At 38.3% G+C, this 23551-nt stretch overlaps 5 protein-coding genes across 7 annotated transcripts; 1 reads left to right on the top strand and 4 right to left on the bottom strand.

Annotated features, from left to right (window-relative positions):
• The first annotated feature begins 2523 nt into the window (after positions 1 to 2523).
• On the top strand, positions 2524 to 5574 carry LOC111490056 (E3 ubiquitin-protein ligase MBR2-like). Of its 2 annotated transcripts, none has more exons than XM_023138506.1 (5): positions 2524 to 3450; positions 3721 to 3870; positions 4808 to 4906; positions 4987 to 5142; positions 5217 to 5574. In XM_023138506.1, exons 1-5 carry the CDS (start codon positions 2863 to 2865, stop codon positions 5349 to 5351), a joined length of 1128 nt encoding a protein of 375 aa, XP_022994274.1. In that variant the 5' UTR covers positions 2524 to 2862; the 3' UTR covers positions 5352 to 5574. The 2 variants fall into 2 exon arrangements, with proteins under 2 accessions (XP_022994274.1, XP_022994273.1); XM_023138505.1 differs by having other exon boundaries at positions 4805 to 4906.
• A 99-nt stretch (positions 5575 to 5673) lies between these two features.
• LOC111490055 lies at positions 5674 to 8953 on the bottom strand. 2 transcript variants are annotated; one of them, XM_023138502.1, is made up of 11 exons: positions 8823 to 8953; positions 8376 to 8653; positions 8150 to 8227; positions 7460 to 7658; positions 7168 to 7376; positions 6979 to 7081; positions 6784 to 6884; positions 6524 to 6698; positions 6276 to 6446; positions 6077 to 6177; positions 5674 to 5984 (listed from the first exon to the last, which is right to left on the bottom strand). In XM_023138502.1, exons 1-11 carry the CDS (start codon positions 8845 to 8847, stop codon positions 5925 to 5927), a joined length of 1500 nt encoding a protein of 499 aa, XP_022994270.1. In that variant the 5' UTR covers positions 8848 to 8953; the 3' UTR covers positions 5674 to 5924. The 2 variants fall into 2 exon arrangements, with proteins under 2 accessions (XP_022994270.1, XP_022994272.1); XM_023138504.1 differs by lacking the exon at positions 8823 to 8953 and having other exon boundaries at positions 8376 to 8763.
• Positions 8954 to 9262: 309 nt separating this feature from the next.
• LOC111490345 (UDP-N-acetylglucosamine--N-acetylmuramyl-(pentapeptide) pyrophosphoryl-undecaprenol N-acetylglucosamine transferase) lies at positions 9263 to 13272 on the bottom strand. The gene is made up of 5 exons (XM_023138927.1): positions 12750 to 13272; positions 11821 to 12672; positions 10517 to 10625; positions 10289 to 10424; positions 9263 to 9441 (listed from the first exon to the last, which is right to left on the bottom strand). The coding sequence occupies exons 1-5, from the start codon at positions 12854 to 12856 to the stop codon at positions 9320 to 9322; spliced, it is 1326 nt and encodes a 441-aa protein (XP_022994695.1). The 5' UTR covers positions 12857 to 13272; the 3' UTR covers positions 9263 to 9319.
• An 864-nt stretch (positions 13273 to 14136) lies between these two features.
• LOC111490049 lies at positions 14137 to 16388 on the bottom strand. Its single transcript, XM_023138494.1, has 3 exons — positions 16065 to 16388; positions 14895 to 15391; positions 14137 to 14755 (listed from the first exon to the last, which is right to left on the bottom strand). Exons 1-3 carry the CDS (start codon positions 16224 to 16226, stop codon positions 14659 to 14661), a joined length of 756 nt encoding a protein of 251 aa, XP_022994262.1. The 5' UTR covers positions 16227 to 16388; the 3' UTR covers positions 14137 to 14658.
• Positions 16389 to 16728: 340 nt separating this feature from the next.
• On the bottom strand, positions 16729 to 23339 carry LOC111489961 (nuclear poly(A) polymerase 1-like). Its single transcript, XM_023138365.1, has 13 exons — positions 23240 to 23339; positions 22466 to 23151; positions 22297 to 22374; positions 22025 to 22132; positions 20702 to 20764; positions 20433 to 20594; positions 20006 to 20119; positions 19860 to 19922; positions 19439 to 19768; positions 18748 to 18912; positions 17709 to 18635; positions 17273 to 17346; positions 16729 to 17042 (listed from the first exon to the last, which is right to left on the bottom strand). Exons 2-13 carry the CDS (start codon positions 22580 to 22582, stop codon positions 17000 to 17002), a joined length of 2244 nt encoding a protein of 747 aa, XP_022994133.1. The 5' UTR covers positions 22583 to 23151; positions 23240 to 23339; the 3' UTR covers positions 16729 to 16999.
• Positions 23340 to 23551: the final 212 nt, after the last annotated feature.

Raw genomic sequence — 23551 nt, 5'->3', positions numbered from 1 at the left:
TTCACATCGATTAGAGAGAGAAACGAAGTATATCTATAAATGTGTAGAAATCTTTCCCTAATATATGCGTTTTAAAACCTTGAGAAGAAGCTAAAAAAATGAAAGTCCAAAGAGAATAATATCTGCTACCGGTGGGCTTGAGCTATTATAGAATACCCTTAATTGATTGTATGCCCCTTCGTTATAACTAGTAAGATGGGAGAGAGTTTGTAAGTAATTGGCATTGATATGCACGACAAGTATTTATGGCTCGCCCTATTCCTAAATAGGAGGTACGTTTGGCCTAGGGTGTAGCATTTCACTATGTTACCCAGCAGTACGATGCTCGTATTGCACTCCCACAACCTCGTTTTCACACCTTAGACCGCTCTCGAGAATTCTTTTTAACTTTTTCTTCTTCTTTGTAGTCATCATTATTAGAAATGGTGTATTAATATGAAAATAATTAATAAAAAAAGGCAAATATTTTTGAAATTGAAGTATTAAAAAGGAAAAGGCGCATTGAAGTAAGGGAAAGGAGGAGGTGGGAAAAAGCGAAAGAAAGGGAAGTCAAAAATATCTATAAACACCCTTTTCCCCATTGGAAAAAGAGCCAATCACCTTCCTTCTTTATAGCTTCTAATGTCACAAATTTGTATATAATAAAGTATATATATATTTACTTTATTAAATATAAAGATATTTTGCAACATTTTTAAAAGTTTAAAAAAATATATAATGAAGTTTAGTGGTTGAATATTAATGATAGAAATTACATTTGAGGGAGGTGTTATTAAATATTGATACGACTCCCCAAAATTAACTATATAGTTGTGATGGTGACCTTCTCTATATAATAAAAAATTGAAATAGTTTTGTTTTATTTTATTTTATTTTATTTGTAAATAAAATAATTTATTTCCCAGTATGTGTGCATGATTGATCTTTAATTATAAATTTAAATTTTAGTACAAAATATTGGTTTGACTTAAATTTTGATCTGATTATAGCAGATTATAAGGATTTAGGTTATTAAACATACTAAAAATTTCATTAATTAAACAAGTTGCGTCCCAGCTTTAATCCTTATAATAACAAATAAAATATTAATTCCCTTTCTAATACGATAAAGTTCAATTATTATTCCCCAACCACCCATTTTAATTACAACTCCTTTTCCATCTTCAATACTGTCTAATAATAAATCATTTTCTCAACCAAATAGAATTGAGAACTATCCTTCCAGACCGACACGAGTTCAGTCGAGTACCACACGCCCACCAACTTTTGTATGTCCCATATCCCGGATTCAGACTGGGATTTTGACCTAATCTCCTATTTGACCTAATCTCCTATGACATAGTCATGTTCCTTACTTCTAAGACTGAAGACCATCCTAACATACTAAAATATGATTACTTGAGACAAAACATACTTAACCATGAAGTTTCTACGATAGAGCCATTGAAAAGGAAGACACACGTTGTTAGTATAGGTAGTACTTTCAATTCTTTTACAACTTTTTTTTAGTTATCTTGTCTTTAGTATTGCTCTCATCCGAACTTAGTCTCAATATACTCATATACCCCTTTTGACTTGGATGTCATAAAATACTGAAACTAATATTCCTCGAAATGAATTATTTTCTTAAGGCAGACCGACCAAAATAATTTGGTACAGTATAAAAGTTTGAATTGAGTACTTGAACCTAACAAATAACATCGACCATATTAATAATATTATAATTTTAAAAAAGTATATTTGACAAATTTGTGGACAAAAATTTGTAATTTAATTTTCTTTTATTAGTTCATAAAAAGATCGTCTTGTTTCATTTTTTTTTTTTATTGAAAATAGTAAATACCCGTAAATAATTTAAATTTTAAAAAAAGAATCAATCCTCAAAATTACCTCAATATGAACATAATTTATTAATTCTGCAGAAGAAAATAAGGAAGAAAAAGAAAACGACATCAGAACCGTCCATTTCCAGCAAAAACTCGACAGAATCCCCATAACTTACAAATCTTGACCCTCTGTTTTTGTTTCCAGCTGCAATCCATGGTCACCTAATGAGCTGACTTTCTTCTGACCCTACCAGAAATAGTCTTTTCTGACCATAATACCCTTCCCTCTTTTACGACAGTTTTCTACGCACTCAAACCGTTACTAAATATTTTCTATTTTGGCTCGTTACATTTCCCTTTTAATTGAGAAAGATTTCTATACCCTTATAAAATCTCACAATCCACCATTCTTAGAGGTCACCGTCTCAGCCGACACATTTGTAATAACTCCGAGTCCACACTAGCCGATATTATCCGCTTTGTCGTCAGTCTTATTATTTTCAAAATGTGTCTACTAGAGAGATTTTTACACCCTTATACGAAATGTTTAGATGTCTTTTTCACCCCTCCTATAATCCCACAATCTCATAAAAAATTATGGTAAATAAATTTTAAATTTTAAAAAAAAATATATATAAAATATAAAATTCAAGTAGTTAATGGATTACCAAGTCTAGGACGATATACCACAAATTCCAAGTAGAAGACAAGCAGAGCCCAGCAAACAGCACAGAGAAGCATGAGAATAGAACCAGAAAAAAAGGTAAAATCGCTTCAAAATCAATCCATTTTTCTCTTTTCTTCCCCTTCCTCTCTCTCCGCCTCTGCATTCAAATCTGGGAATGGAACAGAAAGATTGAATAAATTAAAGTTTATTAACGTTGATGCTTTTCTCTCATTCAACTCAAATTCTGTCCCCTTCAATTCCATTCCCTTTACTTTTCTCTTCTAAAACCCTTTAATCGCCTCTATTTGTTTGTTCTTTCTTCCTCCTCTTCTACTTTCTTTGTTGCATTCTCATCCTTGTCTTAGAATCATGCCTGTTGTTACACGAGCTTCTACAATGGATGAACACATCAAATTGAGAAGACCCAGAAGCCATTTGAGGCAACCCATTTCAGAATCAGATCCAAACCCATCAATCCCTTCCATTGTTCAATCCACTCGCTGCAAATCCACCATTTCCTCTCTTCTCCTCTCCACCTTTACCAATAATGCCACTAATGGCACCAATGAATCTTTGCCCTCTTCCGTTCCCACGAATAGGAAGAAGACCCACTTCTCTTCTGCAACTTTCAGGGGACTTGGCTGCACTTCCGCCGCTTCTCAGCAGGTTACGGTTCCGGCTGTAATTCGGACTTCAGCGGATTGGCAGAAGAAGAACACAAGGAAAAAGAAGCAGAAGAACTCTAAGAACAAAACCCATCAAGGAATTGTTGATGGGTCTCATTTTCAACATAATTCCCCTTTTAATTCTGCTAGCTGTTTAGACGCTCAAGATGTTTGGTGTGGCCCTGGAATTGGATTCTCCGCCGATGCTGCCGCTTCTGTGGATTGCGTTGTTGCTAGAAGACATGCTTCTGGAAGGGGCAAAGTCGATTTGGAGAAGATGAGTCAAAGGGAGGTACTCGCTTTTCCATTTCTTTATAATTTATTTTCAGCTTCTTTCATCTGTGTTTCTTTTCTGCTATAGGGTTCTTATAAATCAGTCTGAATCTGCTTGGAACTTGTTCGTTTTCGTTCTTCTTTGTAAATTTGAGTAGTTAATGCAAATGGGTCTTCGAGTAATCTTCCTTTGACGATATGAAAATGTGTAATCTCTTGTTCATAGATTATTATCTATGACAGCACATTGTTTCATGCGTTTTAACTTGCTCTGGTTTTACAATGACAGCGTTCTTATTTAGGAAGACGAACAGTGAACCCCGAGGCTCTCTTACTTTTGGAGTCTGATTCTGATCTTCCAACAGCTCGATCGTTGGAAGTGTCTCGGAGTCGATATTATCGCCATGTTCGACACCCATCCCCTGAGGGGCTTGCTGAGGTAAGCGTTCATATTTGTATTCAATTTCATGAATATCTTACTCGAACCGGATCTGTTTTATGGGTTGTATAGTTCTGTCTTTAACCACCTAAGTCCACCGCCAGTAGATATTGTCCGTTTTGGTACTTTCCGTATTGCCGTCAACCTCACAATTTTAAAACGTGTCTATTAGGGAGAGGTTTCCACGCTCTTATAAGGAGTGATTCGTTTCCTTCTCCAACCGATGTAGGATCTCACAATTCACCCTACCCCTCTTAGGGGTGTGCCTAGTGTCTGACTCTGATACCATTTGTAATAGCCCAATCCCACCGCTAGCCAATATTGTCTGCTTTGGCCCGTGACATATCGTCATCTGTCTCACGGTTTTAAAACGCGTCTACTAGGGAGAAGTTTCCACAAATTTTGAGATCCCACATCGGTTGGAGAGGAGAACGAAACATTCCTTATAAGGGTGTGGAAACCTCTCCCTAACAGACGCGTTTTAAAATCGTGTGGCTGACGGCGATGCGTAATGGGTCAAATCGGATAATATTTATTAGTGGTGGACTTGGATTGTTATAGTGTCCGAGTTCTAAAGATATAAGCTTCAGTTGGGTTCTGGCTTATGCTTTGTTTTTCAGTTATTTATGGCCTGAAATAGTTTGGCATATGTCATTTGATGTCTTCGAAGATTCTGATATTTGGTGAATTAGAGTATTATGCATTTTTAGATGTTTGGCAGATGGCATTAGAAAATGCAGCTTCAAAGAAGCAAATCAAATCTGCTTTCAAGTTTTAACCTTTTTTGTTGGAACATGTTTTTGATTTGGAGTGTTTGATTTTCTTGACAGAGTTGCTCCTTAATTCTGAGCTGGAAATGTTTTCAGATTACGATGTTCTTTCTACGTACTAATGATCATATGAGACTGATTTGCTCACTTGATATGTTATTTAGCAGATTATGATGTTCCAGAGCAGTTTGCTGATGGGTGGAAGGTTCGATATACGTGATCAATTTAGGGAATTACGACTCGACGTTGATGACATGTCATATGAGGTTCGTAACTTTCTCCAAATCCTTCTTCCTAAACTGATACTCTCTACTCACAAATATTTCTTATAACGGGATGGAAACAGGAACTGCTCGAACTCGGTGAAAGGATTGGCCATGTGAGCACCGGGCTGAAAGAAGACGAGATTGGAAGATGCATTCGAAAGACGAAGCCCCTTGTTGTAAATGAGCTATCATCTTATTTATTATCTCAAATGGATCGGAAGTGCAGCATCTGTCAGGTGAAGTAGCAGAGTTTAGTTTGCTAGCTCTGATTAGCACTTTCTTGACACCTAAAATGATTTTGTACTAGCAGGAGGACTATGAACCAGACGATGAAATGGGTAGGCTGGGCTGTGGGCACAGCTATCACATACACTGTATAAAACAGTGGCTTGCACAGAAGAATACATGCCCAGTCTGTAAGACTGCAGCGGTAGGCCGAGGCTGAACGGTTAGTCCATCACGTCTAGCGTTTCTTCGACTCTGCTTGCTTGCTTTCTCCCCTATGTGGTGTACAGATTTCATTGCCTTTTTACATCACCAAAAGCATTCTTTCATTTGTGTGAAACTCCTTTCTTGATTGCATAGCTGTAAGACATCAAATTACAATGGCTTTCTTGTTGTAATCTGTTTTCATTATGGCATAGCTCTGCCTCTGATGATTGAGTTCATGGTTCGAATCAAATGATCATTTTATGATAGCTTCATTCTTATATGAATCGAGTCGGGTCGGAGTGAATAAAACTAAAAGAGCGACAAAACTCTGTTTCACTGAAGAAATATTTCCAGAAGTTGAGATAAAGATATCAAATAACACAACCTAGAACTTTTGAATCCAGTAATCTACTTCAGAAACTATCCCCCACAGGGTTGTATGTCTGTCAATTGTGTATACAGTGGAACTTAGGAAGGAAATCTGTGTATATTTTATCGTGGAAGCTATACGTATACTACTGTTCCTGATATCTACCGACGAATGTATATACCTAGCGGAGTTGAATAGTAGAATAGTATGGTGAAATCAAGCCACATCATGACGGTTGAGAAAATCAGTTATCAACGGATACACGTCACTCGATGCCTGCATTCGATAACGTTGAATAGAAAGAAATTAGAGAAGTTTGTAAATCGAAGTCGTCCTTAAGAAGTGCCTGTGAAGGAGAAAAACCATACCAAACGACTTCCCACAAGATCATAGTGAGAATAATGAGGACCACCAGGCTTCCCAAGAACTCTGTAGGAAACAAACTCCCTGGGAATTCCTTTCACAGTTTCTGATATCAGTGTCGAAAAAGATTGGAGTCAATGAGGTGTGGTGAATAGAATCAGAGAGGAAGGCATGGCACTTGGGTATTATATTTAGATATCATACCGTATACCGCTTCAGGTGGACAAATGGGGTCTTGGTCTCCAGCAATGGCAAGGATTGGAACATTGGTTTGGCGTAGATGGTCATTGTACTGGAACGTCCCGTTCCTGTCACGTAAGCCCCCCTCTTCGAAAACTGATGATAGCTGCAGGAGAACCTTTGCCGGCACAGATTCTGAAAAACATATTATCATGTTATGAACAAGGCGTCTAGAGTTCACTGAAACATGGACAAAAGGAATAGTATTTCACCAAAGCCATTCAACACCAGCTTCTCGAGCAAGGTGGGATCTAACATGTCTTCTACAGAGATTTGATCCTTTAGCCAATACAGGAGATAAGGAGGTCGGGATGCAAGAGGATGAGCGATAGCAAGCAATGGTCCGATGGGAAACACGGGAACATTAAAAGCTTGTGCGGGATCCCTCTGCATTGAAGTTGGATATGTCTTTTAGTTTGATGGTCACATTTGAGGAAGAAAACATTTTAGTATAGCTAATAGAATCACTTGCCAAAGGTAACAGAAGTCTGAGTGATGAGTTTGAAGGTCTGTAGTCGAGCGATGAAGCCAACGTAACAACTGATGCCAACTGCGGGTCAACTTTGTTAAAGCCTGAAAAAAGAAAAATTAGTTGGGATCAAGGTTCATAATGGATTGTCAAGATTATCAAATTAGTTGGGATAAAAGAACAGCATGTCAAACTCACTACAGCGCGAGATCGTTGCGTATAGCAAGATACCCCCCATCGAGTGGCCGATAGCTAGTAACTTCCCATCGTTCGGTTTGGATTGGTTCCTTATGTACTCCATCTAGCATGAAAAATCGAGATTTTCCTTTGATGAGGTGTTCGAAGGAGTATTAATTTCAGTGATTCGAAAAAGAATATGCACCTCACCGCAGCAGGTACATCTTCTTCCAAGTAGTGGTCGAAGTCCCAGTCATACTTCTCATACACATCAAGTTGTTCCTGGAAGTCTTCTAATGCAGAGGTAACACCTTGTAAATTAAAAGGCTTCAATGGACCCAGTTGTTGAGCTCCTTCAATGATATTGATAAGATTCTTATTCCAGTTCCCAAGTTGAGTAGCAATGGTAGATTCCTGTCCTGTAACAAGTTTGGAAAGTACTAAAAATGTTGTCTAAGTACTTAAATCCCATAATACCTAAAGTTAGAAGTTCCCGACAGACCATGTTTTGAAGAAACGCTGGAACCCTCAGAACTGGAATATGTACCAATCTTAGCTAGTGGCTGTTTCTCCGGAGTTTCTGACCTTATCTGACCAATAGTATCCTTCCTTTCTACTCTGTGAGTGCTCAGTCCCGACCCTCGAACCTCAAGAATCCAAGTGTCGTATCCTTGGTTGGACATGTAGCGAGCGAATGAGGACTGAAAATATTACATTGTAAACAGACATAAGAACCTAAAATTAAGGATGGTTTTGTTGAACATTTGTCCACCTTCCTATTTGGAATGCTCGGTTTAACATTCCCCATTTCTAGTATCTGTTTTAGTACAACTATAGTCGTGAGATCTCACATTGGTTTGAGAGGGGAACGAAGCATTATGTGTAAGGGTGTAGAAACCACTAGTATTAAAACCTTAAGGGAAAACTCGGAAGGGAAAGTCCAAATAGTACAAAATCCACTAGCGGCGGACTTAGGCTGTTATAAATGGTATCAGAGCCAGATACATGGTGGTGTGCTAGTGAGGATGCTGGCTCTCAATAGGGTGGATTGTGAGATCCCACATCTATCGAGAAAGGAACGAAGCTGGGAAGGGAAAGCCTAGTGGTGGGTCATGGCAGCAGAAAATGAAAAGATCAAAAAGAACAAAACAAGATAGGAAATGAAAGAAGAACTCTATCGATGGTGGCTCACCTCTGGAGAAAGGTCATATCCAAGAGCGTTGCTCCCGACCCCTGACAACAGCAGAAGCGGATGATTTCTGGATGCCGCCTGTTTGCAAAAGAAAACAAACAATCTTACAATTAGGAACCCCATGTTCTACCCAACTCTCGAACACACCAATCAACATGTTCACTCAAAGATTTTAGGGATTACAAAAGAAACAAAACCAAATTAATTTGTATGATCGGAGTAGAACCTGAAGAGAAGGGTTGTACCGCCAGAGAGCGAGCTTCCAATCAGAGTTGGGAACAGAGACGTAATGAAGCTCGTCGGCAGTACAGATCGAACCCTTCTCCTTATTGCCACCGTAAAACGCTGTGACGGACTTCACGGCGACCATATTCCGCCGGCATAAGGCCCACGAGGCTTCCGATTTCCCTTGTCGCCTGAATCGGTGGAGGTGACGGCGGCGATTGTCGCTCCGGCCGATGGAAGAGAGATCGAAACGGGATAACGAAAGGGTCGCCATAATCTCTCTGCGTTTGAGGGAATCGGAGGGTGAAGTATAAAATGGAAGAGAGGTTATTGCTTGTGGGTAATTACAAAGAAACAAAATGACGAGGTTTGAAAATGGCGGATTCGGAGATTTTTTGAGACGTAAAGAAAAAAAAAAAAAAACGAAAATTGGTGAAGGCGAAGTTACGTCGAGCAGTTGGGAATTTGGCCATGAATTTGTCGTGACCCGTAATTCACATTTCAGTGGGTCCTACTTGACCAAGTTTTGACTTTCTCACTTCGATGGTGGGCCCTACTTAAGCGCTGACCTGTCTGAACAATATCCATTTGGTAATCAACGTTATCCTTTAAGATTATTGCTGTTTTACTTACTAGGTTTAAATCTTTTTATTAATTGTAAAAATTGAACTTTTGTAAAGATTTAATTTTTACTATAAAAAGATGGGTCAGGTTTTATTCAATCCAATAATCATTTCCATTATTTTTGTTAGTGTGAAATTTAGGTGACCGCTACATTAAATTCATTACACTTTAATGGAGACATTCTTTTATATATCTTATAAAGATTAACTCGTAATATACTAAAATTTAAAAATTAAATAAAAAATACAGAGACAAACAAATCAGTTTCGACAACTTGGAAGAATCATAACAATGAAAAAATAAGTTGATCATAAAATTGTTTCATCCACCATTAGTAGAGAAGTTTATTAAGTTTCCAATGTGATGAACAATTTCAGCAGCGGCATTGGGTTTTGATACTCTCAATGCTCTCTCGGACAGAGCTTCCATTTTACTCTCATCACCTGTAAACAAACATAATACTCATCCAATGACATCTCAATCACCACCTCTTTCAACCAAGTGAAACAGAAGAGATCTCCAAAAAGCTAAACAATGGCCTAATATAGCATGGCATATGATGTTCGCACAAACATGCCAATAAACCGTTCACGTGCTCAAAATTGAGAGTACCAATCTTGCATCACAAAAGGATGGTATCAAGAAGGTTTGTAACTCGTGACATTTCATGTGAGATCCCACATTGGTTGGAGAGAAACGAAACATTTCTCCTTAAAACAGTGAGGGGAAGCCCCTTAAAGGAAAAGCCCAAAGAAAACAATATCTACTAGCGAGCTTGGACTGTTACCGTTAGGAATCACGACTCTCCACAATGGTATTATATTGTCCACTTTGAGTATAAGCTCTCATGCCTTTGCTTTGGGCTTCTCCAAAAGGCCTCATGTCAATAGAGATGTATTCCTTAACTTATAAACTCATGATCATTTCCTAAATTAGCCAATGTGGGACTCACTCCCAACGGTTACAAATGGTATCAGAACCAGACACCAAGCGGTGTGCCAGCAAGGACGTAGGGCCCCAAGAGGGGTGCATTGTGAGATCCCACTTCGGTTGGAGAGGGGAACGAAGCATTCCTTATAAGGGTGTGAAGATCTTTCCCTAGCATATGTGTTTTAGAACTTTGAGAGAAAGACCTCGAAAGAATATCAATTTTCGTTATAGGTTTAGCATGGCTAGAAACTCCGCCAACTAACCTCTAGTGACGCTTTTGTGTGACGATCACAAGTAAATTAAAGCATGCGTTCCATTCTAATAAGAAATGATTTGATTCATAGAGCATACTCAACATACCTAATATCTCTTGAATTGCAATCGCAAGCGTAGTTGAATCTAGTTCATCTTCATTAATGACAGTTGAACCAGCCATGTCAGCCATTATTGAAGCATTTCTGAACTGATGCCCCTCATCTTCATATGGTGAGGGTATCTGAAGTTAAAAGGGTCAAAATATAAGGTTTCCTTCAAAGAAAGAACAAAACTCAAGCTTATATACACAAAAAAAAAGCTTGAAATTTGTACCAATATGGAAGGCTTTCCAGTAGCTAGGATCTCAGAGCAAGTCATGGCCCCCGCTCTAGAAACAACCAGATCTGCAGCTGCATATGCCAAATGCAGAGAATGCATGAACCTTAAACAATACAAAAAAAACATCACTTAATCTCAAGGTAAGATCTATTACACGCTTTTACTTTCATCACATCATAAGATTATGCTGCTTTAAGTATCAATATGAGAGATCAACAATATTCATCAAGCAAGGAAGGTCGTATCATTCGATACACTTCCATGTATGATTCATAGATATGGGACGTTGCTTCCATACCAGCACGATGAAAAGATAAATTTGTCGAAACGTATATCGACATAGTTGCAATACAATCCACTTATACGGGTGTAATAATACGAACATGGAGCCACCATGTTGTTGTCATGCTCATTCTTATTCTTTGCCTAGATTTGTATCAAACACTTGCACTTCAATTCTAGCATACATTTAGATGCTGGACTCTGAAGTTCTTTATTTTTTCCCCTCCAGAGCTTCCAAAAGCTCTTCAGCAGCATCAAATAAAAGCTCTACATACAATTAGTACGATCTCAGAAACTGGGAGATCCAACATCGGTTGGGAAAGAGAACAAAACATTATTTATAAAAGTGTGAAAACCTCTCCCTAGCAGACGGGTTTTAAAAACCTTGAGGGGAAGTCCGAAAAGGAACAATATCTGTTAGTGGTGGGCTTTGGCTGTTACAAAAGGTATCAAAGCCAGACACCGGGTGATGTGCTAGCAAGGACACTGCCACATCGATTGAAGAAGGGAACAAGTGCCAACGAGAACGCTCGACCCCGAAAGGGGGTGGATTGTGAGATTCCACGTCAGTTGGGGAGGAGAACAAAACATTATTAAGGGTGTAGAAACCTCACTAACAGACGCATTTTAAAACTTCGAGGGAAAGCCCGAAAAGAAAAGCCCAAATAGGACAATATCGGCTAGGGACGGGTTTGGGCTTTTACAGAAACTCTCTCAAGAACAACACTCTTTTTCATGCCTATTTATGTCTACCAGATGCATTCTAGGGGATCATAACACACAAAGTTCAGAGACTTAAACCGTCGATCTGTACATGCTTAATAACGTTGAGCTATGCTCACTTTGGCCACAAACCTCAACTTACGAACGAACATATATCATGATGATGATATCTTATGTCGATATCAAGACTATAAACAACAGGGAGGCAGGTAAATGCAGGTTGTTGGAATCAATAAATAGCACAGCTAAAATCAGCAAGCAAAAGGGTAGTTGAGAGGTATTTAATACTGTACGGCGTTAAATGCAGATGGGAATGGTTCTTCACAAGGCTGTCCATTTCATCAAATGTTTCCACGCCAGTCTGCCATATGATGTACAAGTTCTTGTTTTCTAACAACATCTGATAGTACAGATTCAGCATGGCTATGTTAATGGCATTGGCACCCAAAGACCCTCCAAGAACAACCACCACCTTAGCCTCCAAATCCTCAACTTTCCCCGATCTTGGAAAGAAATGCAAACGTGCCACAGCCTTAGAGATATACTGTCTCACTGCCAATCTCACTGGATTCCCACAAACCAAACACTTTTTCTTCCTTGGAAAACACTCAACCGTGGAGTTCAATACAACAAACACCACATCTGCAAGATGGGAAAGAACCCAATTCGCAAATCCTGGAACCGAGTTCTGTTCTTGGATTGCGAGCTTGACCCCATGAATCAGCCTTGCAGCAAGGCAAATCGGGAACGAGACGTACCCACCAGTGCCGATGACAACGTGGGGTTTGAAATCGTGTAGTTTTTTGTAACTCGCAACCACGGATTTAATCAGATGTAAAGGGAGGAGGAGGTTTTGGGGAGAGATAAGGGGGCGAGTTAGTTTGGTAGCCGGAACCGTTTCGAGCTCGTACCCGGCGGAGGGGACGGCGGCGCTTTCTGTGCTGTTGGGTGTTCCTAGAAAGAGGATTTGTGATGTGGGGAAGGCGAGTTTTAGCTCATCAGCAATGGCGATGGCTGGATAAATGTGCCCGCCAGTGCCTCCGGCGGCGAGGACGACTCGCAGGCCGTCGTTCGTGCTGTTGGAAGCAGAGGTGCCCTCGTCGTTTGATCGGTGAACAGATAGGCATCGGATGATTTTGACAGACCTGAAATGTTCAGAAGAGGGGTTAGAAAGATTCGGGTATTGATCACGTAGTTGAGAAAGATTGAAGAGAAATCTTGCCTGGAAAGTGGCGATGAAAGGAGGAAGTAAGAAGAAGTGTTGAACGGCAGAGCTGAAGGGTTAGATTTGGTGGGTAGAGAGAAATGAAAAATGTTGGTGGCCGCCATTAGAGGTGGTTGTGAAGCTCCTAGGCGGCGAAAAAGGCATTTGTAAATGATCGCCAAGCTGAATAAAATAATGAAGGTAATAGATCAATACTACTCAAATGGTTGAGGAAGAACCAAAAATTCAAACCAAAAAAAACCAAAAGAAAAGCTAATCTTTGAATAGTGCCGAGCAAGAACGTTCGAAACATCAAATCCCGACCGAGATCAGCTAGGTGAGATTTCTCCCAATTCTTCTTATCTTTCCAGTTTTATCTATGTTAAAATACGATTCTAGTGCAATAATAAAGCCTCAAGAAAATAACATGACTTGATCAAACTTATAGAGTCTAGTCGAGAATAAACGAAAATGGAAGCGAGACTAAAGGTGAGGTAAGAGGTCTTTCATGTAAAAATGTCTAATCAAAATTCAAAAGTATGTATGATAATAAAGTGTTTCTTTTTTCTTTTTAAGATGAGAATAATAAAGTGTTGGAGATATAACTTTTTTGTTCTCCCCTTCTCCTAAAAGCTTACCACTTTTAATCATGAACCACTTGGACCCGAGTTCCTCTCTAATCTATTATTCAAATTAGGCCAAACATCAATTCGAACCATATTCATGAGACGCTGGAGTGTCTATTGAACATTTTAGATACTAATAGCAAAAAAGGACACGGTGGGAAGAAAGCTGCTTCCCGATCATTTCATTGTCGGGGTCTTGCTTTTACGCCTCCGTAGATGTTCCTATAGGAAAGGCAATGTTCATGCTTATTTTGGAAGTTCTCGCTCTTTTCTCTCGGTCTCGTAAAATAGGCTGAGATTACTGAGTTTACAGTCGAGTCGAGTCAATGCCTTTGAGAGAAATGCGACAAAAAGAAAGAAAATCCATGGACCGACCTCATCGCAAGTGTTAGAGGCGAAATTCAATTGGTTGGCCCTATATTTATTTCTCTTTTTTGCAAAATTTGATTGCTCCCTTAGTTCTACTCATTAAGAAAGCCATATTTCAACCCAATCATTCTCTAGTAAAAGCTTGAATCTTTGTAAAATACAATTGGGAAGTTCAATTAGGCAGGGTGAAAAGAGAAAAGAAAATGGATAATGAGCGATTTCCATTCCATTTCTTGTGAAACGGGACAAAGTTCACATGGAAATGTAAAATAAGAAAACAAACGTCATTTTCAACTCACTCTATTTTAACCAATAAACTTATGCAAATTCATCACGTTTCTTAGATAATATTGGACTGAAACGAAACTATTCTTCAATTATGAACAAAAGACCTCAAACGATAGAGTGTAGTGAAGTGTCTGATTATAATGATATGGTTGAGATAGAAAACGACCCTTAACGAGACTCCACACAAACTCAATAGCTATAAGACGAGATGAATGGTAGTTTGATATCGATATCAATCATGGTTTACATAACATTTCATAGGATAAAACATCTATACATAGTTTATATTCTAGTCCTTTGTCAACCGAACATAACTCAAACATATATACTCCCAAGTAAGAGATCAAACTCCCTTCCAACTGGCTGCCTACCTGCCATAGGAATAAACGAGAGCGGACGCGACCTATTTTTGAGTCAAGCCAGGAGTGTCATTCTCAAGTGAAAACAGAAAAATAGCAGCTCGATCAAAGGGAGAGAAAATAGCAGCTTAACCGAGTTTAGGGAGAGGAAAGTTTAAACAGTTAGCACACATTCAGACAATGCCTATGGACTCTAAACATAGGAAATGTGTATCCATTCTCTTCCCAAACTCGATTCTCAATAATAGCAATAGCTTAAAAGAGTAAGGTTTAACAAAATGTTTTTCAGCTTTGATCTGCAGAATCATTGCAATTGGAGGTCATACTGTAACTTGCAAGTAGAGGAGAGTGAAGGCGGGAGCTTACGGCGAAGTTGTTTCCCCTGACCCGAAAAAATACAGAACACACTGTTAGAAAACCATGGCGAATGCAGATATCATAAAGTCGGATAGATAAAGAACAATCAAGTATATGAAAGTTCTAAAAAAAACTTGATTAACACCGACACTAACAGTACTCACCTTGATTGACCAACAGATTCAATGTCATTGTTGTTCACTTCTTCCTTTTGCAGATATTCATAAGGATCATAGCTGGAAGTTCTAGTAAAGTCCAAGAAGTAAAGCACAAATGTTATAAGGCAGGAACTCAAGAACATTGAAAGAGGTCCAAAGATCCAGAGGAAGAGAGGAATTGCAAAATAGAAAGCTCGCAGTCCGAGTGACCAAAATAAGCTTCCCCGGTTCAAGATTCCAGCAAAATAATCCATTCTGCTTTCACCAGCAGGCAAAGTGACTAAGAAGCTGGCATGAGCATAGTATCGAATAGACTGCACATTGCAAAGAAATGCAACGAGGAAACACAGTACAATGTAATGGTACTTTCCAGTACTTGATGTGCTGCTTACAAAAGCACTAAGCAACGAGCCAATGGTGATTGTTGTCGTGGCCATAAGCGTGGAAGCCATGATATTGTTTCGTATGATTTGGACTGCGAGAACACCATTCTTCATGGGATCCTGAACATCATCACTCGTAGTAGTCTAGTCAGCCATGGAAGTTTCATTAAGTTTCTCATAAAAAGAGACCTTTTCAAGTCCATTGAACTACATCACTACTCTACTCTACCCTTCCGAGTATCAAATGATTCAATATAGTTTTTGAACTAATCAGTTGTCCATCATTTAGAAGGCACGAGAGCATAATAAGTTTCTCATAGTAAGGGAGGAAATACGTTTAGTAATCCATGCGGAATCTTAAAGAAATAGCTCAAATTCTTCATCTAGTCACAAAGTGAACCACTTAAATCTTTATCTGAAGAGAAAAGAATGTTCTCAATCCAACCGATGCCGGTTAGCAGATGATTTTAGATGAAAATGAATAAAGAAAGTTCATGCCAAACCAAAATCCCAGAAACGACACAATAATGCTACCAGAGTCTCAAAGATATCAACAAGACATGGAAAACAAATCAAGAAAAAGAAATAAACTCTTGTTCTCAGCTTCAAAATGCTTCCATTATTATCTAAAGGCCATGACTTAAAAGGAATTTCATACTAGTTTTCTCTTTAGCTTACAGATGCTTTCTCTAAACAAAAAATCAGATATCAAACCATAGAAAAGTTGGTTCTTGAAGTGAGTTAACATCCAAATGGAAGAAAAGAGAGAGAGAGAGAGAGAAGAGGCACTCACTGAAATCATGGTGGAGACCCATTGCCGGCGGGATTCGGCGTTGATTCCAATGACTGTTCTTTTCGGTCTCCAGTAAATGGTGACTGCCAACCATAGATGGTAGCTCACCAGCACCGCAAAACCAAGCGGAACCAACACATATTCAAGATGTTTCCTTTCCATCCCACTTGAACTCAGCTCCTGTGAAGTACCAACTCTAACTCTCAAGACTTTTTGCTTCCTCTCAGAGTATTATTAATAGCCAAGAGCCCATCGGGATTTGCAAGCACGCCATTGAAGTATTGTTGTCATACAATTAAAGAAGTGTGTTGAATAAAAGAAGCGATTTTATAAGATTATTTATCACATCAAAGTGAGAGAAACACAGATTAAAATAGTTGAAGTAGCCATAGAACATGAAGCATGTGATGAAGAACAAGCAACTTGCACGCGACCAAGTGCTCCAGTCTAAAAAAAGTAAACAGATAACAGGCAATAATGAAATAACAATATCATATCATCCAAATACGTCTTTCTTCTTGTGGAGAAAATGACGCATTGTTTTTAGAACAGAGAATCTGTTTTGGAATCAGTTATGTAAACCCATGTGCATCCAGAAAATGACCATGTTCTCTCTCAACATAGGAAAGATGATCACAGAAGGAAGATGTATGGTTCTCAAGAGTTTGGAAGACATAATATAAGCTATCATCTGCATTAACGTGGTAGAAATAGAAGGCATACACCGACTAGTACATATATGTAGAACTGTTGGCATATAGGGGCCTTCAAGCCCATTATACATATTACATAAAAACTCGGGACTTCTTTTTTTCATTTTTTGTATTATTAAGGGTCAAGAGTTCCATGAAAAGAAAATCGATTGGCTAGACATTGCCTGGTACATAACAGATTAGAAGAATTCCCTCCCGAGCTGCTTTTGGCGACACCCTTCTTTACGAGCTTTTACCAGCTTTGCCCAAGGAAGTGAAGCTCAACCTGCAATTTGAAGGAAGAAAAGAAACTGGAATGAATAAGCCAACATTGACAATGATGGTGTGTGGTCATAACCCACAACCAAAAGGAAAAGGTACGAGGAGACTATGGAAATGGAACGTTCAAGATACCAACCCATATCAAAGCGACAGTGGGAAGAAAAATTTATCAAGTATTTTAATCGAATGTCAGCCGTTCTTCTTCTCTACAGAAATAGGAGAGTAGCAAAGCACCTGATAATTGGCTTTCGGGCAGCTACAGGTGCAGGAGCGGTCCCCGTTGACGATGGCGCCACAAGCTCAGCAGGCTTAACATAAGAAATTAAGCAGTGAGATACCAAGGAAAACGGAGCTTATTAGTTAATCTAGTTTTAAATGGGAGGGGCAATCAAAAAAAAATTTCAAGCCCTCTAAAAAACCACTTCCCCCTTGAATTAATCTTACTACAATGTTTTAATTGTTAACCTGCTATCCTTGAACAACTTCATTTTCAAGACAGAAAAACAAAGAAAAATAACATATAAAACCACCCTCAAGCAACCCATTAGCACTTTAGAAGCATACGCTAACAAGACAGAAGTAATCTGCAATTAAAGTTGAAAAGAACACCAACTATATGATAGTACAGAAGAATTGAAAGAGATAAAGTTTTGATTAAAGTATAGAAAACCTCAAGCTCCTCTAAGCCCCCATTGGAATATGAACTTGAGGACTGGCGTGCTTCATTGCAAGATGTCATAGGCACCACAGAAGATGTGTTGGCAACCGAAGACATCAAGGGGCTACCTTGCTTAGTGGCCCCAAAATCTTTAGCTTGATTTTTATAATCAAAATCGTCGAGCTCTTCTAGCTCACTAGACAAAGCTTGGTGAGAGTCATATGAATCAGACAGAATCTTTTGAATTGCCAGCTTCTCTGCTTTACAGCTTGATGTATCAGCAGCTGCAGATACAATGTTTGTGGAATGATCAACTTCCATGGATCCATGATCTCCATTATTCTGAGAGGAAACATCTGCCAGATTTTCTAAGTTATTTGCACTTGTAGGAGTAGAATTCAAATCCTTAATGGAACATGAGCTAGTGGTGCTGACTTGGCTGACTTCGTGAACTTCCTCAGGGTGGGAATGAACAACAACCAAGCATTCTCCATTTCTCGAGTTAGTATTTACATTATCATCAAGACGCATTCTTTTCCTTCTATCATCTACTCCATCCATACTTTCTGCAACTTCAAATGGCCTGTCTACTTGAGCACTGTCAGAAGCTTTCAGTTCTGAACTACGCCTGCTATCCCATGTCACTTTTGATGCACGCGAAGGTCGGACTCCACCTGGGAAAACAAAATTTGGTATATTCCTCTTTTTCACATGTGATACATATATCTCCATCCCAGGCTTCCACAGTGTATACATATTGACAGAATGTTTAAATTCTTCAACTGTCAACCTCATATCAAACTGTTCACCTCCACTTGCAGGAACTCCTTGTTTTCGCTGCAAACCCATGAAATAACAATGGTGGAAAGGTCTGGATTTATCAGAAAAATCGCCTGGATGTGGATGGCACTGAAGCTTGTTATACGTATGTCTCTCAATCTGCATCACAATTGAGCCCAAGTCAATCTCCATTTATAATTAAGAAAGGAGTTCAAAATTTGATAAATGATACAAAGGCCAAAAGTAAACAAATATGAAATTACAATTTCACCTTCAATGTCAGTTGGCGGAGACGAGATTCAACCCAACCTTTCCACTTTCTTAGATCATCTGCATTTTCAGCAGTAATGTCTATTTGTAAATAATTTTTGTATGCTTCGAAGAAGGGGTAAGGCTCAAAAAGCGTATCCCAATCAGCCTTGTTTTCTTCCATAACCTGACAACATTTAAAAACCATCAAAGTAAAATCAGAACAATACTTAACCTGCATCGTGGACATGTAAAGAGGAAAAGCTCTCTAATGTCAATAACATGAAGTTACCATGTCAAAATGATTGCAAACCCAAACTGTAGTTGGGCTGATCTTTAAAAATCGCACCTTCTTAAGAACATACCAAATCCCACTAGTAAATTCATAAACAAGGTTTCATATTTCACTCAACACTGAAAAATTGGAGATAGAACCCAACCTATAAAAATCTTGGGTACTAGCAATCAAATTGAAAATGACATAAGCCACTATAAACTTCCCTTGTACTTGCAAAAGTAATTATAAAAAATAATATATATAGAAGAATGGATGAGACATCAAATTAAAGATAACGAAAATTACAATGAACCTATGACAGCAGGTCAAACAACTAAATGGCATGGATAGAAACATGAATAAAATTAAACTCATTATGCAAATCCCTAACTGGGGATAAAAGATGTCATTGCAGAACATTACAGAAGATATATACCTCACAAATGTCATGTCCCCTCTGAAATTCTTCAGTCATAATACGCAAGGTGCTTGAAGAAACATTGTAGCTAGAGTTCATGCAAGGATAAGCAGGAGTAATGATGGGCATTAAATGGTATCTATCCTTTGGATTTCTCCTAGGATCCCAAACTGGAAGTCCAAGAGATCCTTCTTCATTACTACACAGCATGACTGGATTAGGCCAGCGCCACTGGGTGAAGACCCTGAAAAAACGGTACACAAGCATATTTGGCAATGCATTGGGGAATAGTTGGCATATGCGAGCAACGAGCAATGCCCAGTTTATACCACCAAGGAACCCAGAAACCTGGCCACAGTAATTAAAAGTCACATGATTGTGTAAGAAATTTTTGCATGAAATTAGAAGCAATCCACTTTTGTAGACATCTGTACCATACATTGGAATAAACACCTCGGCGTTTAGCCCAAAACCTCATGCATCTCAATGTTGTTCGGAAACTCTGCACTTCATAAATTAACCAATATCTAAGAATGAATTAATATTCAGATTGAGAAAAAATCTAGCCAGGTTTTAATCCTCAACCTGAATATTTGGAACTAATCGCAGAATTCGATCAGTAACTCGACAACCATTTAAACTACGAACGGTCTGTTCATCTGCATTCTGTAGTATTGAGTCCTGAGATACATCCAAGTCCTGGTTCAGAATAAAAAAAAAATAAGAGCAGATCATACCAACATCTATTGGTATTGGAAAATATACAAAGATTATAGAACATTTATGAACCTGGATGAGGCTAGGGGAAGACGTAATAAGAGTCCAGAGTGAAAATATAGAAAGCATTGAAAAGGAAACAAAGAAATCTATTTTCTAACAGTAAAATTCCAAATTAGCTACAAAACTTTATTAAACCTATATTGTATAGCATGGCATGGCATCAGTACATCATAATCGTGAAATATTAGAGGGATAATTTTAAATGGGATTATGCTAGTATACAATGACTTACTTCAGGAATAACCCAAAGTGACAATTTTGCATAGAGAAGATCAATAGAAACCCCGGCAAACTTAAATCTCATGACAGGGACATGAGCATCAGGCACAGGGTGCAACTCAGATACTTCAGGCATCTCTGACAGCATTTTATGTAACTCACCAAAAAAGTCTTCCTACAGCCAAGCAACGAAAGCATTCTTGAGCCAACAAAGTTAAAATACCAGAATATATGAAAAATTAATGCACTACGAGTATTCAGGAAAATGGAAACTGGTCGCACTTCACGTGTTGCATGCCTAGGTCCCACACAGAGTGTATCAATGTCTGCCCCAGGGCCATGCACCTACAAACATAAAAATAAATAGTTAAAACTTTCCTGGCGAAGAAAAGAAAATGACTACAACGTAGTCAGAAATTCAAGCTCTATGTGAGTCGCTTGAAAGAGAAAGTTGCAACATTCATTTTAAAGAGGGACCTAATGTGTTGGTTGGCACCTGGCTTTCCTAACCTCCTCTTGCGGTTCCATTTTCTTATTTAACAAATTATAATGCTGTGTTGCAAGAAAAGGGGGAAAACCCTCAATGAAAGGGAGGAGATAGAGAGAGAGACAGGAAAGATGGAGAAACAAATGCATTCGTTGACAAGTAGAGTTAGCTGCAGCCACTATAGAAGACAAATAGAACTCTCTAAAATGAAGATCATCCTTGAAAAAAAACATAAATGCCCACCAAAAGCTACACGAAAAATGAGTTACTTGTTAAGTCCATATGAAATCTAATTTGTGGTTGATACATCAAATTTACAAATTAAATACATACGAATGAAGCATAATGACCCTGATTGGTTTTTGGATAAGAGACAATACAAACCATACATACAATTTGATTATTTAACTTCCCGTGATTGTCAACAGACAAGTATGAAAAATGCAAATCAAGTTAATAATGACAAGATCATATATACTAAAATAAGTGAGAAGTCTTCTCATTATTATTTCAAGCTTTAAATTTAACAATTTGTTCAAATGCCATGTCAATAGGTGTTTTACAATCATAATTCAAGACAGGTTCCTCGACTACATTCCCTCTGAACCCTTAACTGTTTACGTTGGCCCTTATTCACCAATAGTCCAATCCATGCTAATTAGAAATGCTCGGCTCATTAGTCATTAGTAAGAAGTTAATTATATCTGCATGAAACTACCTTTTTATATACAATAGATCTGGGCACCGTCAGATGCCACCAGCATGCATAAGAAAAAACAACTAAATATCTGAAAATTGGATGCAACGGATGATGGAAGCATGACAATCAACATCACTATCTTATATAAGTATGAACTTGGGAAATTCTACATACAAATCAATTTTTCAGCTTAGCAACCAGATTTATTCGGCATACTTCAAACACTGTTGCAATCATGGTATAATCTTCTGGTTTATACATAATAGAAGTACTGAATCTTTGAGACTGAAGCAATCACAGACAGAAAATTCTAACAAAACCATTATTTAAAAGCATTTATCTTCGGAAGATAATCATAGCACACGTCATCAAAATCTCATAGAGAATAAAGCTCTACAAGAGTAAAACAGGTCTGTACCCCTAAACGATATGAACCAAATGTGAAAATCTTAGCATTTGCTTCTTGCACCAGTTGCTCATTCAACCCCTTTGCACGACTAATTGCTTTAACCCAAATCTTCACAATCTGCTCCATGTACAGAAAAGACTTAATATTACTATCGGAGTACGAAAACCACAATGTTCTATCAGTTAAACAGCAAAGACACGAATGTTAAAGCGCAGGCATTGCAAACCGAATCATTGTTTTCTTCTTTTCTACTTCTCAAAAACAACCAAGGATGGCCCAACCTGGTCTAGTCTTCCAAGAACTTCCTCTCTACTCACGGCTTCCTCCTGACTTTCGTACAATCCAGCATCTTGCAAATACTGAACACCCCAAAAAAAAGAACAACTAAGTTCAGGAGAAAAAATAGCTTATTTGCAATAAATGATACTACAAATGTAAACAACCCAGAACCTTTTCAAGTTCGCGAGTCTTTCTCACGTCATCCTCCGTCGGTCCACTCAACGAAATGGGGTCAGTAATGCCTAACCGCTGCCCATTATTCCGGCCATTCAGTGCAGGGCTCCCCATTCGAAAATAACACACAAGTTTTACAGTCTCGTTTTTTTCCCTCTCTCGCTCGATCTTTTATTACGAAAAAAGGGGATGGCGAGAGTGTATTGCTTGATGATAATTTTTACCAATTTTTTCCCTTTCTTTTCTACTTTTTTTTCACACCTTTTCCCCGTAGAAAATCATATCAAGAAAGGAAAAAAAAATAAATAAGAAGATAGTAATCATATAAACGTCAATAATACAATACTGGGAAGGGAAAATCCATTAACATGGAACCCAAAGCTACAATCAATAGAAACTAGAAACTAGAAAATAGGAGGAAAATAGAAAACACTTAAAACCCTAGTCTAATTTTCTTATAATATGTGATAGTAGAACAGAGTACATGACCGATCAGGCCCAAAAACGGTACACAAAACTCAATCCCGATGTGAGAAAGGAGAATCAGAAGAACCAATTGATGATCGGACACAAAATTGGCGAGATAAGATGAGCAATCAGGACGCCGAGAGCCTTTGCTTACAGAGGTTGTGCGAATGAAATTCTTCGACGATCTCCGTCAGCAGAGCTCAAAAAGATGCACCCTGTAAATGGAAAGAGAAAGGAGGTCACCAAAGGAGCATCCGAGAGGGAGAGACACAGTTTTGGGGACGAGAGCTTCAGAGAGAATACCGAGGAAAAGATGGGAAGTGGAGGCAAACCGGCTAGGATTTGGAGGCTACGCCGCCATTAAAATGTGTAACTTTCTGGCGTTTCCTCTTTTTCCCAATTTTTTACTCCTCCTACCGCGTTACAATTTTTTTTTTTTCCAAGTTCAATCAAATTCATATTTCTTTAGTTTTTTATTTTTATTACAAATTTATCCTTATAATTTGAAAATTAAATTAGAATTTAATGGTTTTAAAAGTTATAATTGGATAAAAATCTCCTAAATTTTTATGGTTGAGATTACATTTATGAGATTTTATCAAATTATTATGATTA

This window comes from Cucurbita maxima, unplaced genomic scaffold (assembly GCF_002738345.1).
Source record: "Cucurbita maxima cultivar Rimu unplaced genomic scaffold, Cmax_1.0 Cma_Scf00015, whole genome shotgun sequence".
NCBI lineage: Eukaryota > Viridiplantae > Streptophyta > Magnoliopsida > Cucurbitales > Cucurbitaceae > Cucurbita > Cucurbita maxima.
The sequence above is the reverse complement of the archived record's forward strand: the minus strand, read 5'-3'. Positions and strand labels throughout refer to the sequence as shown.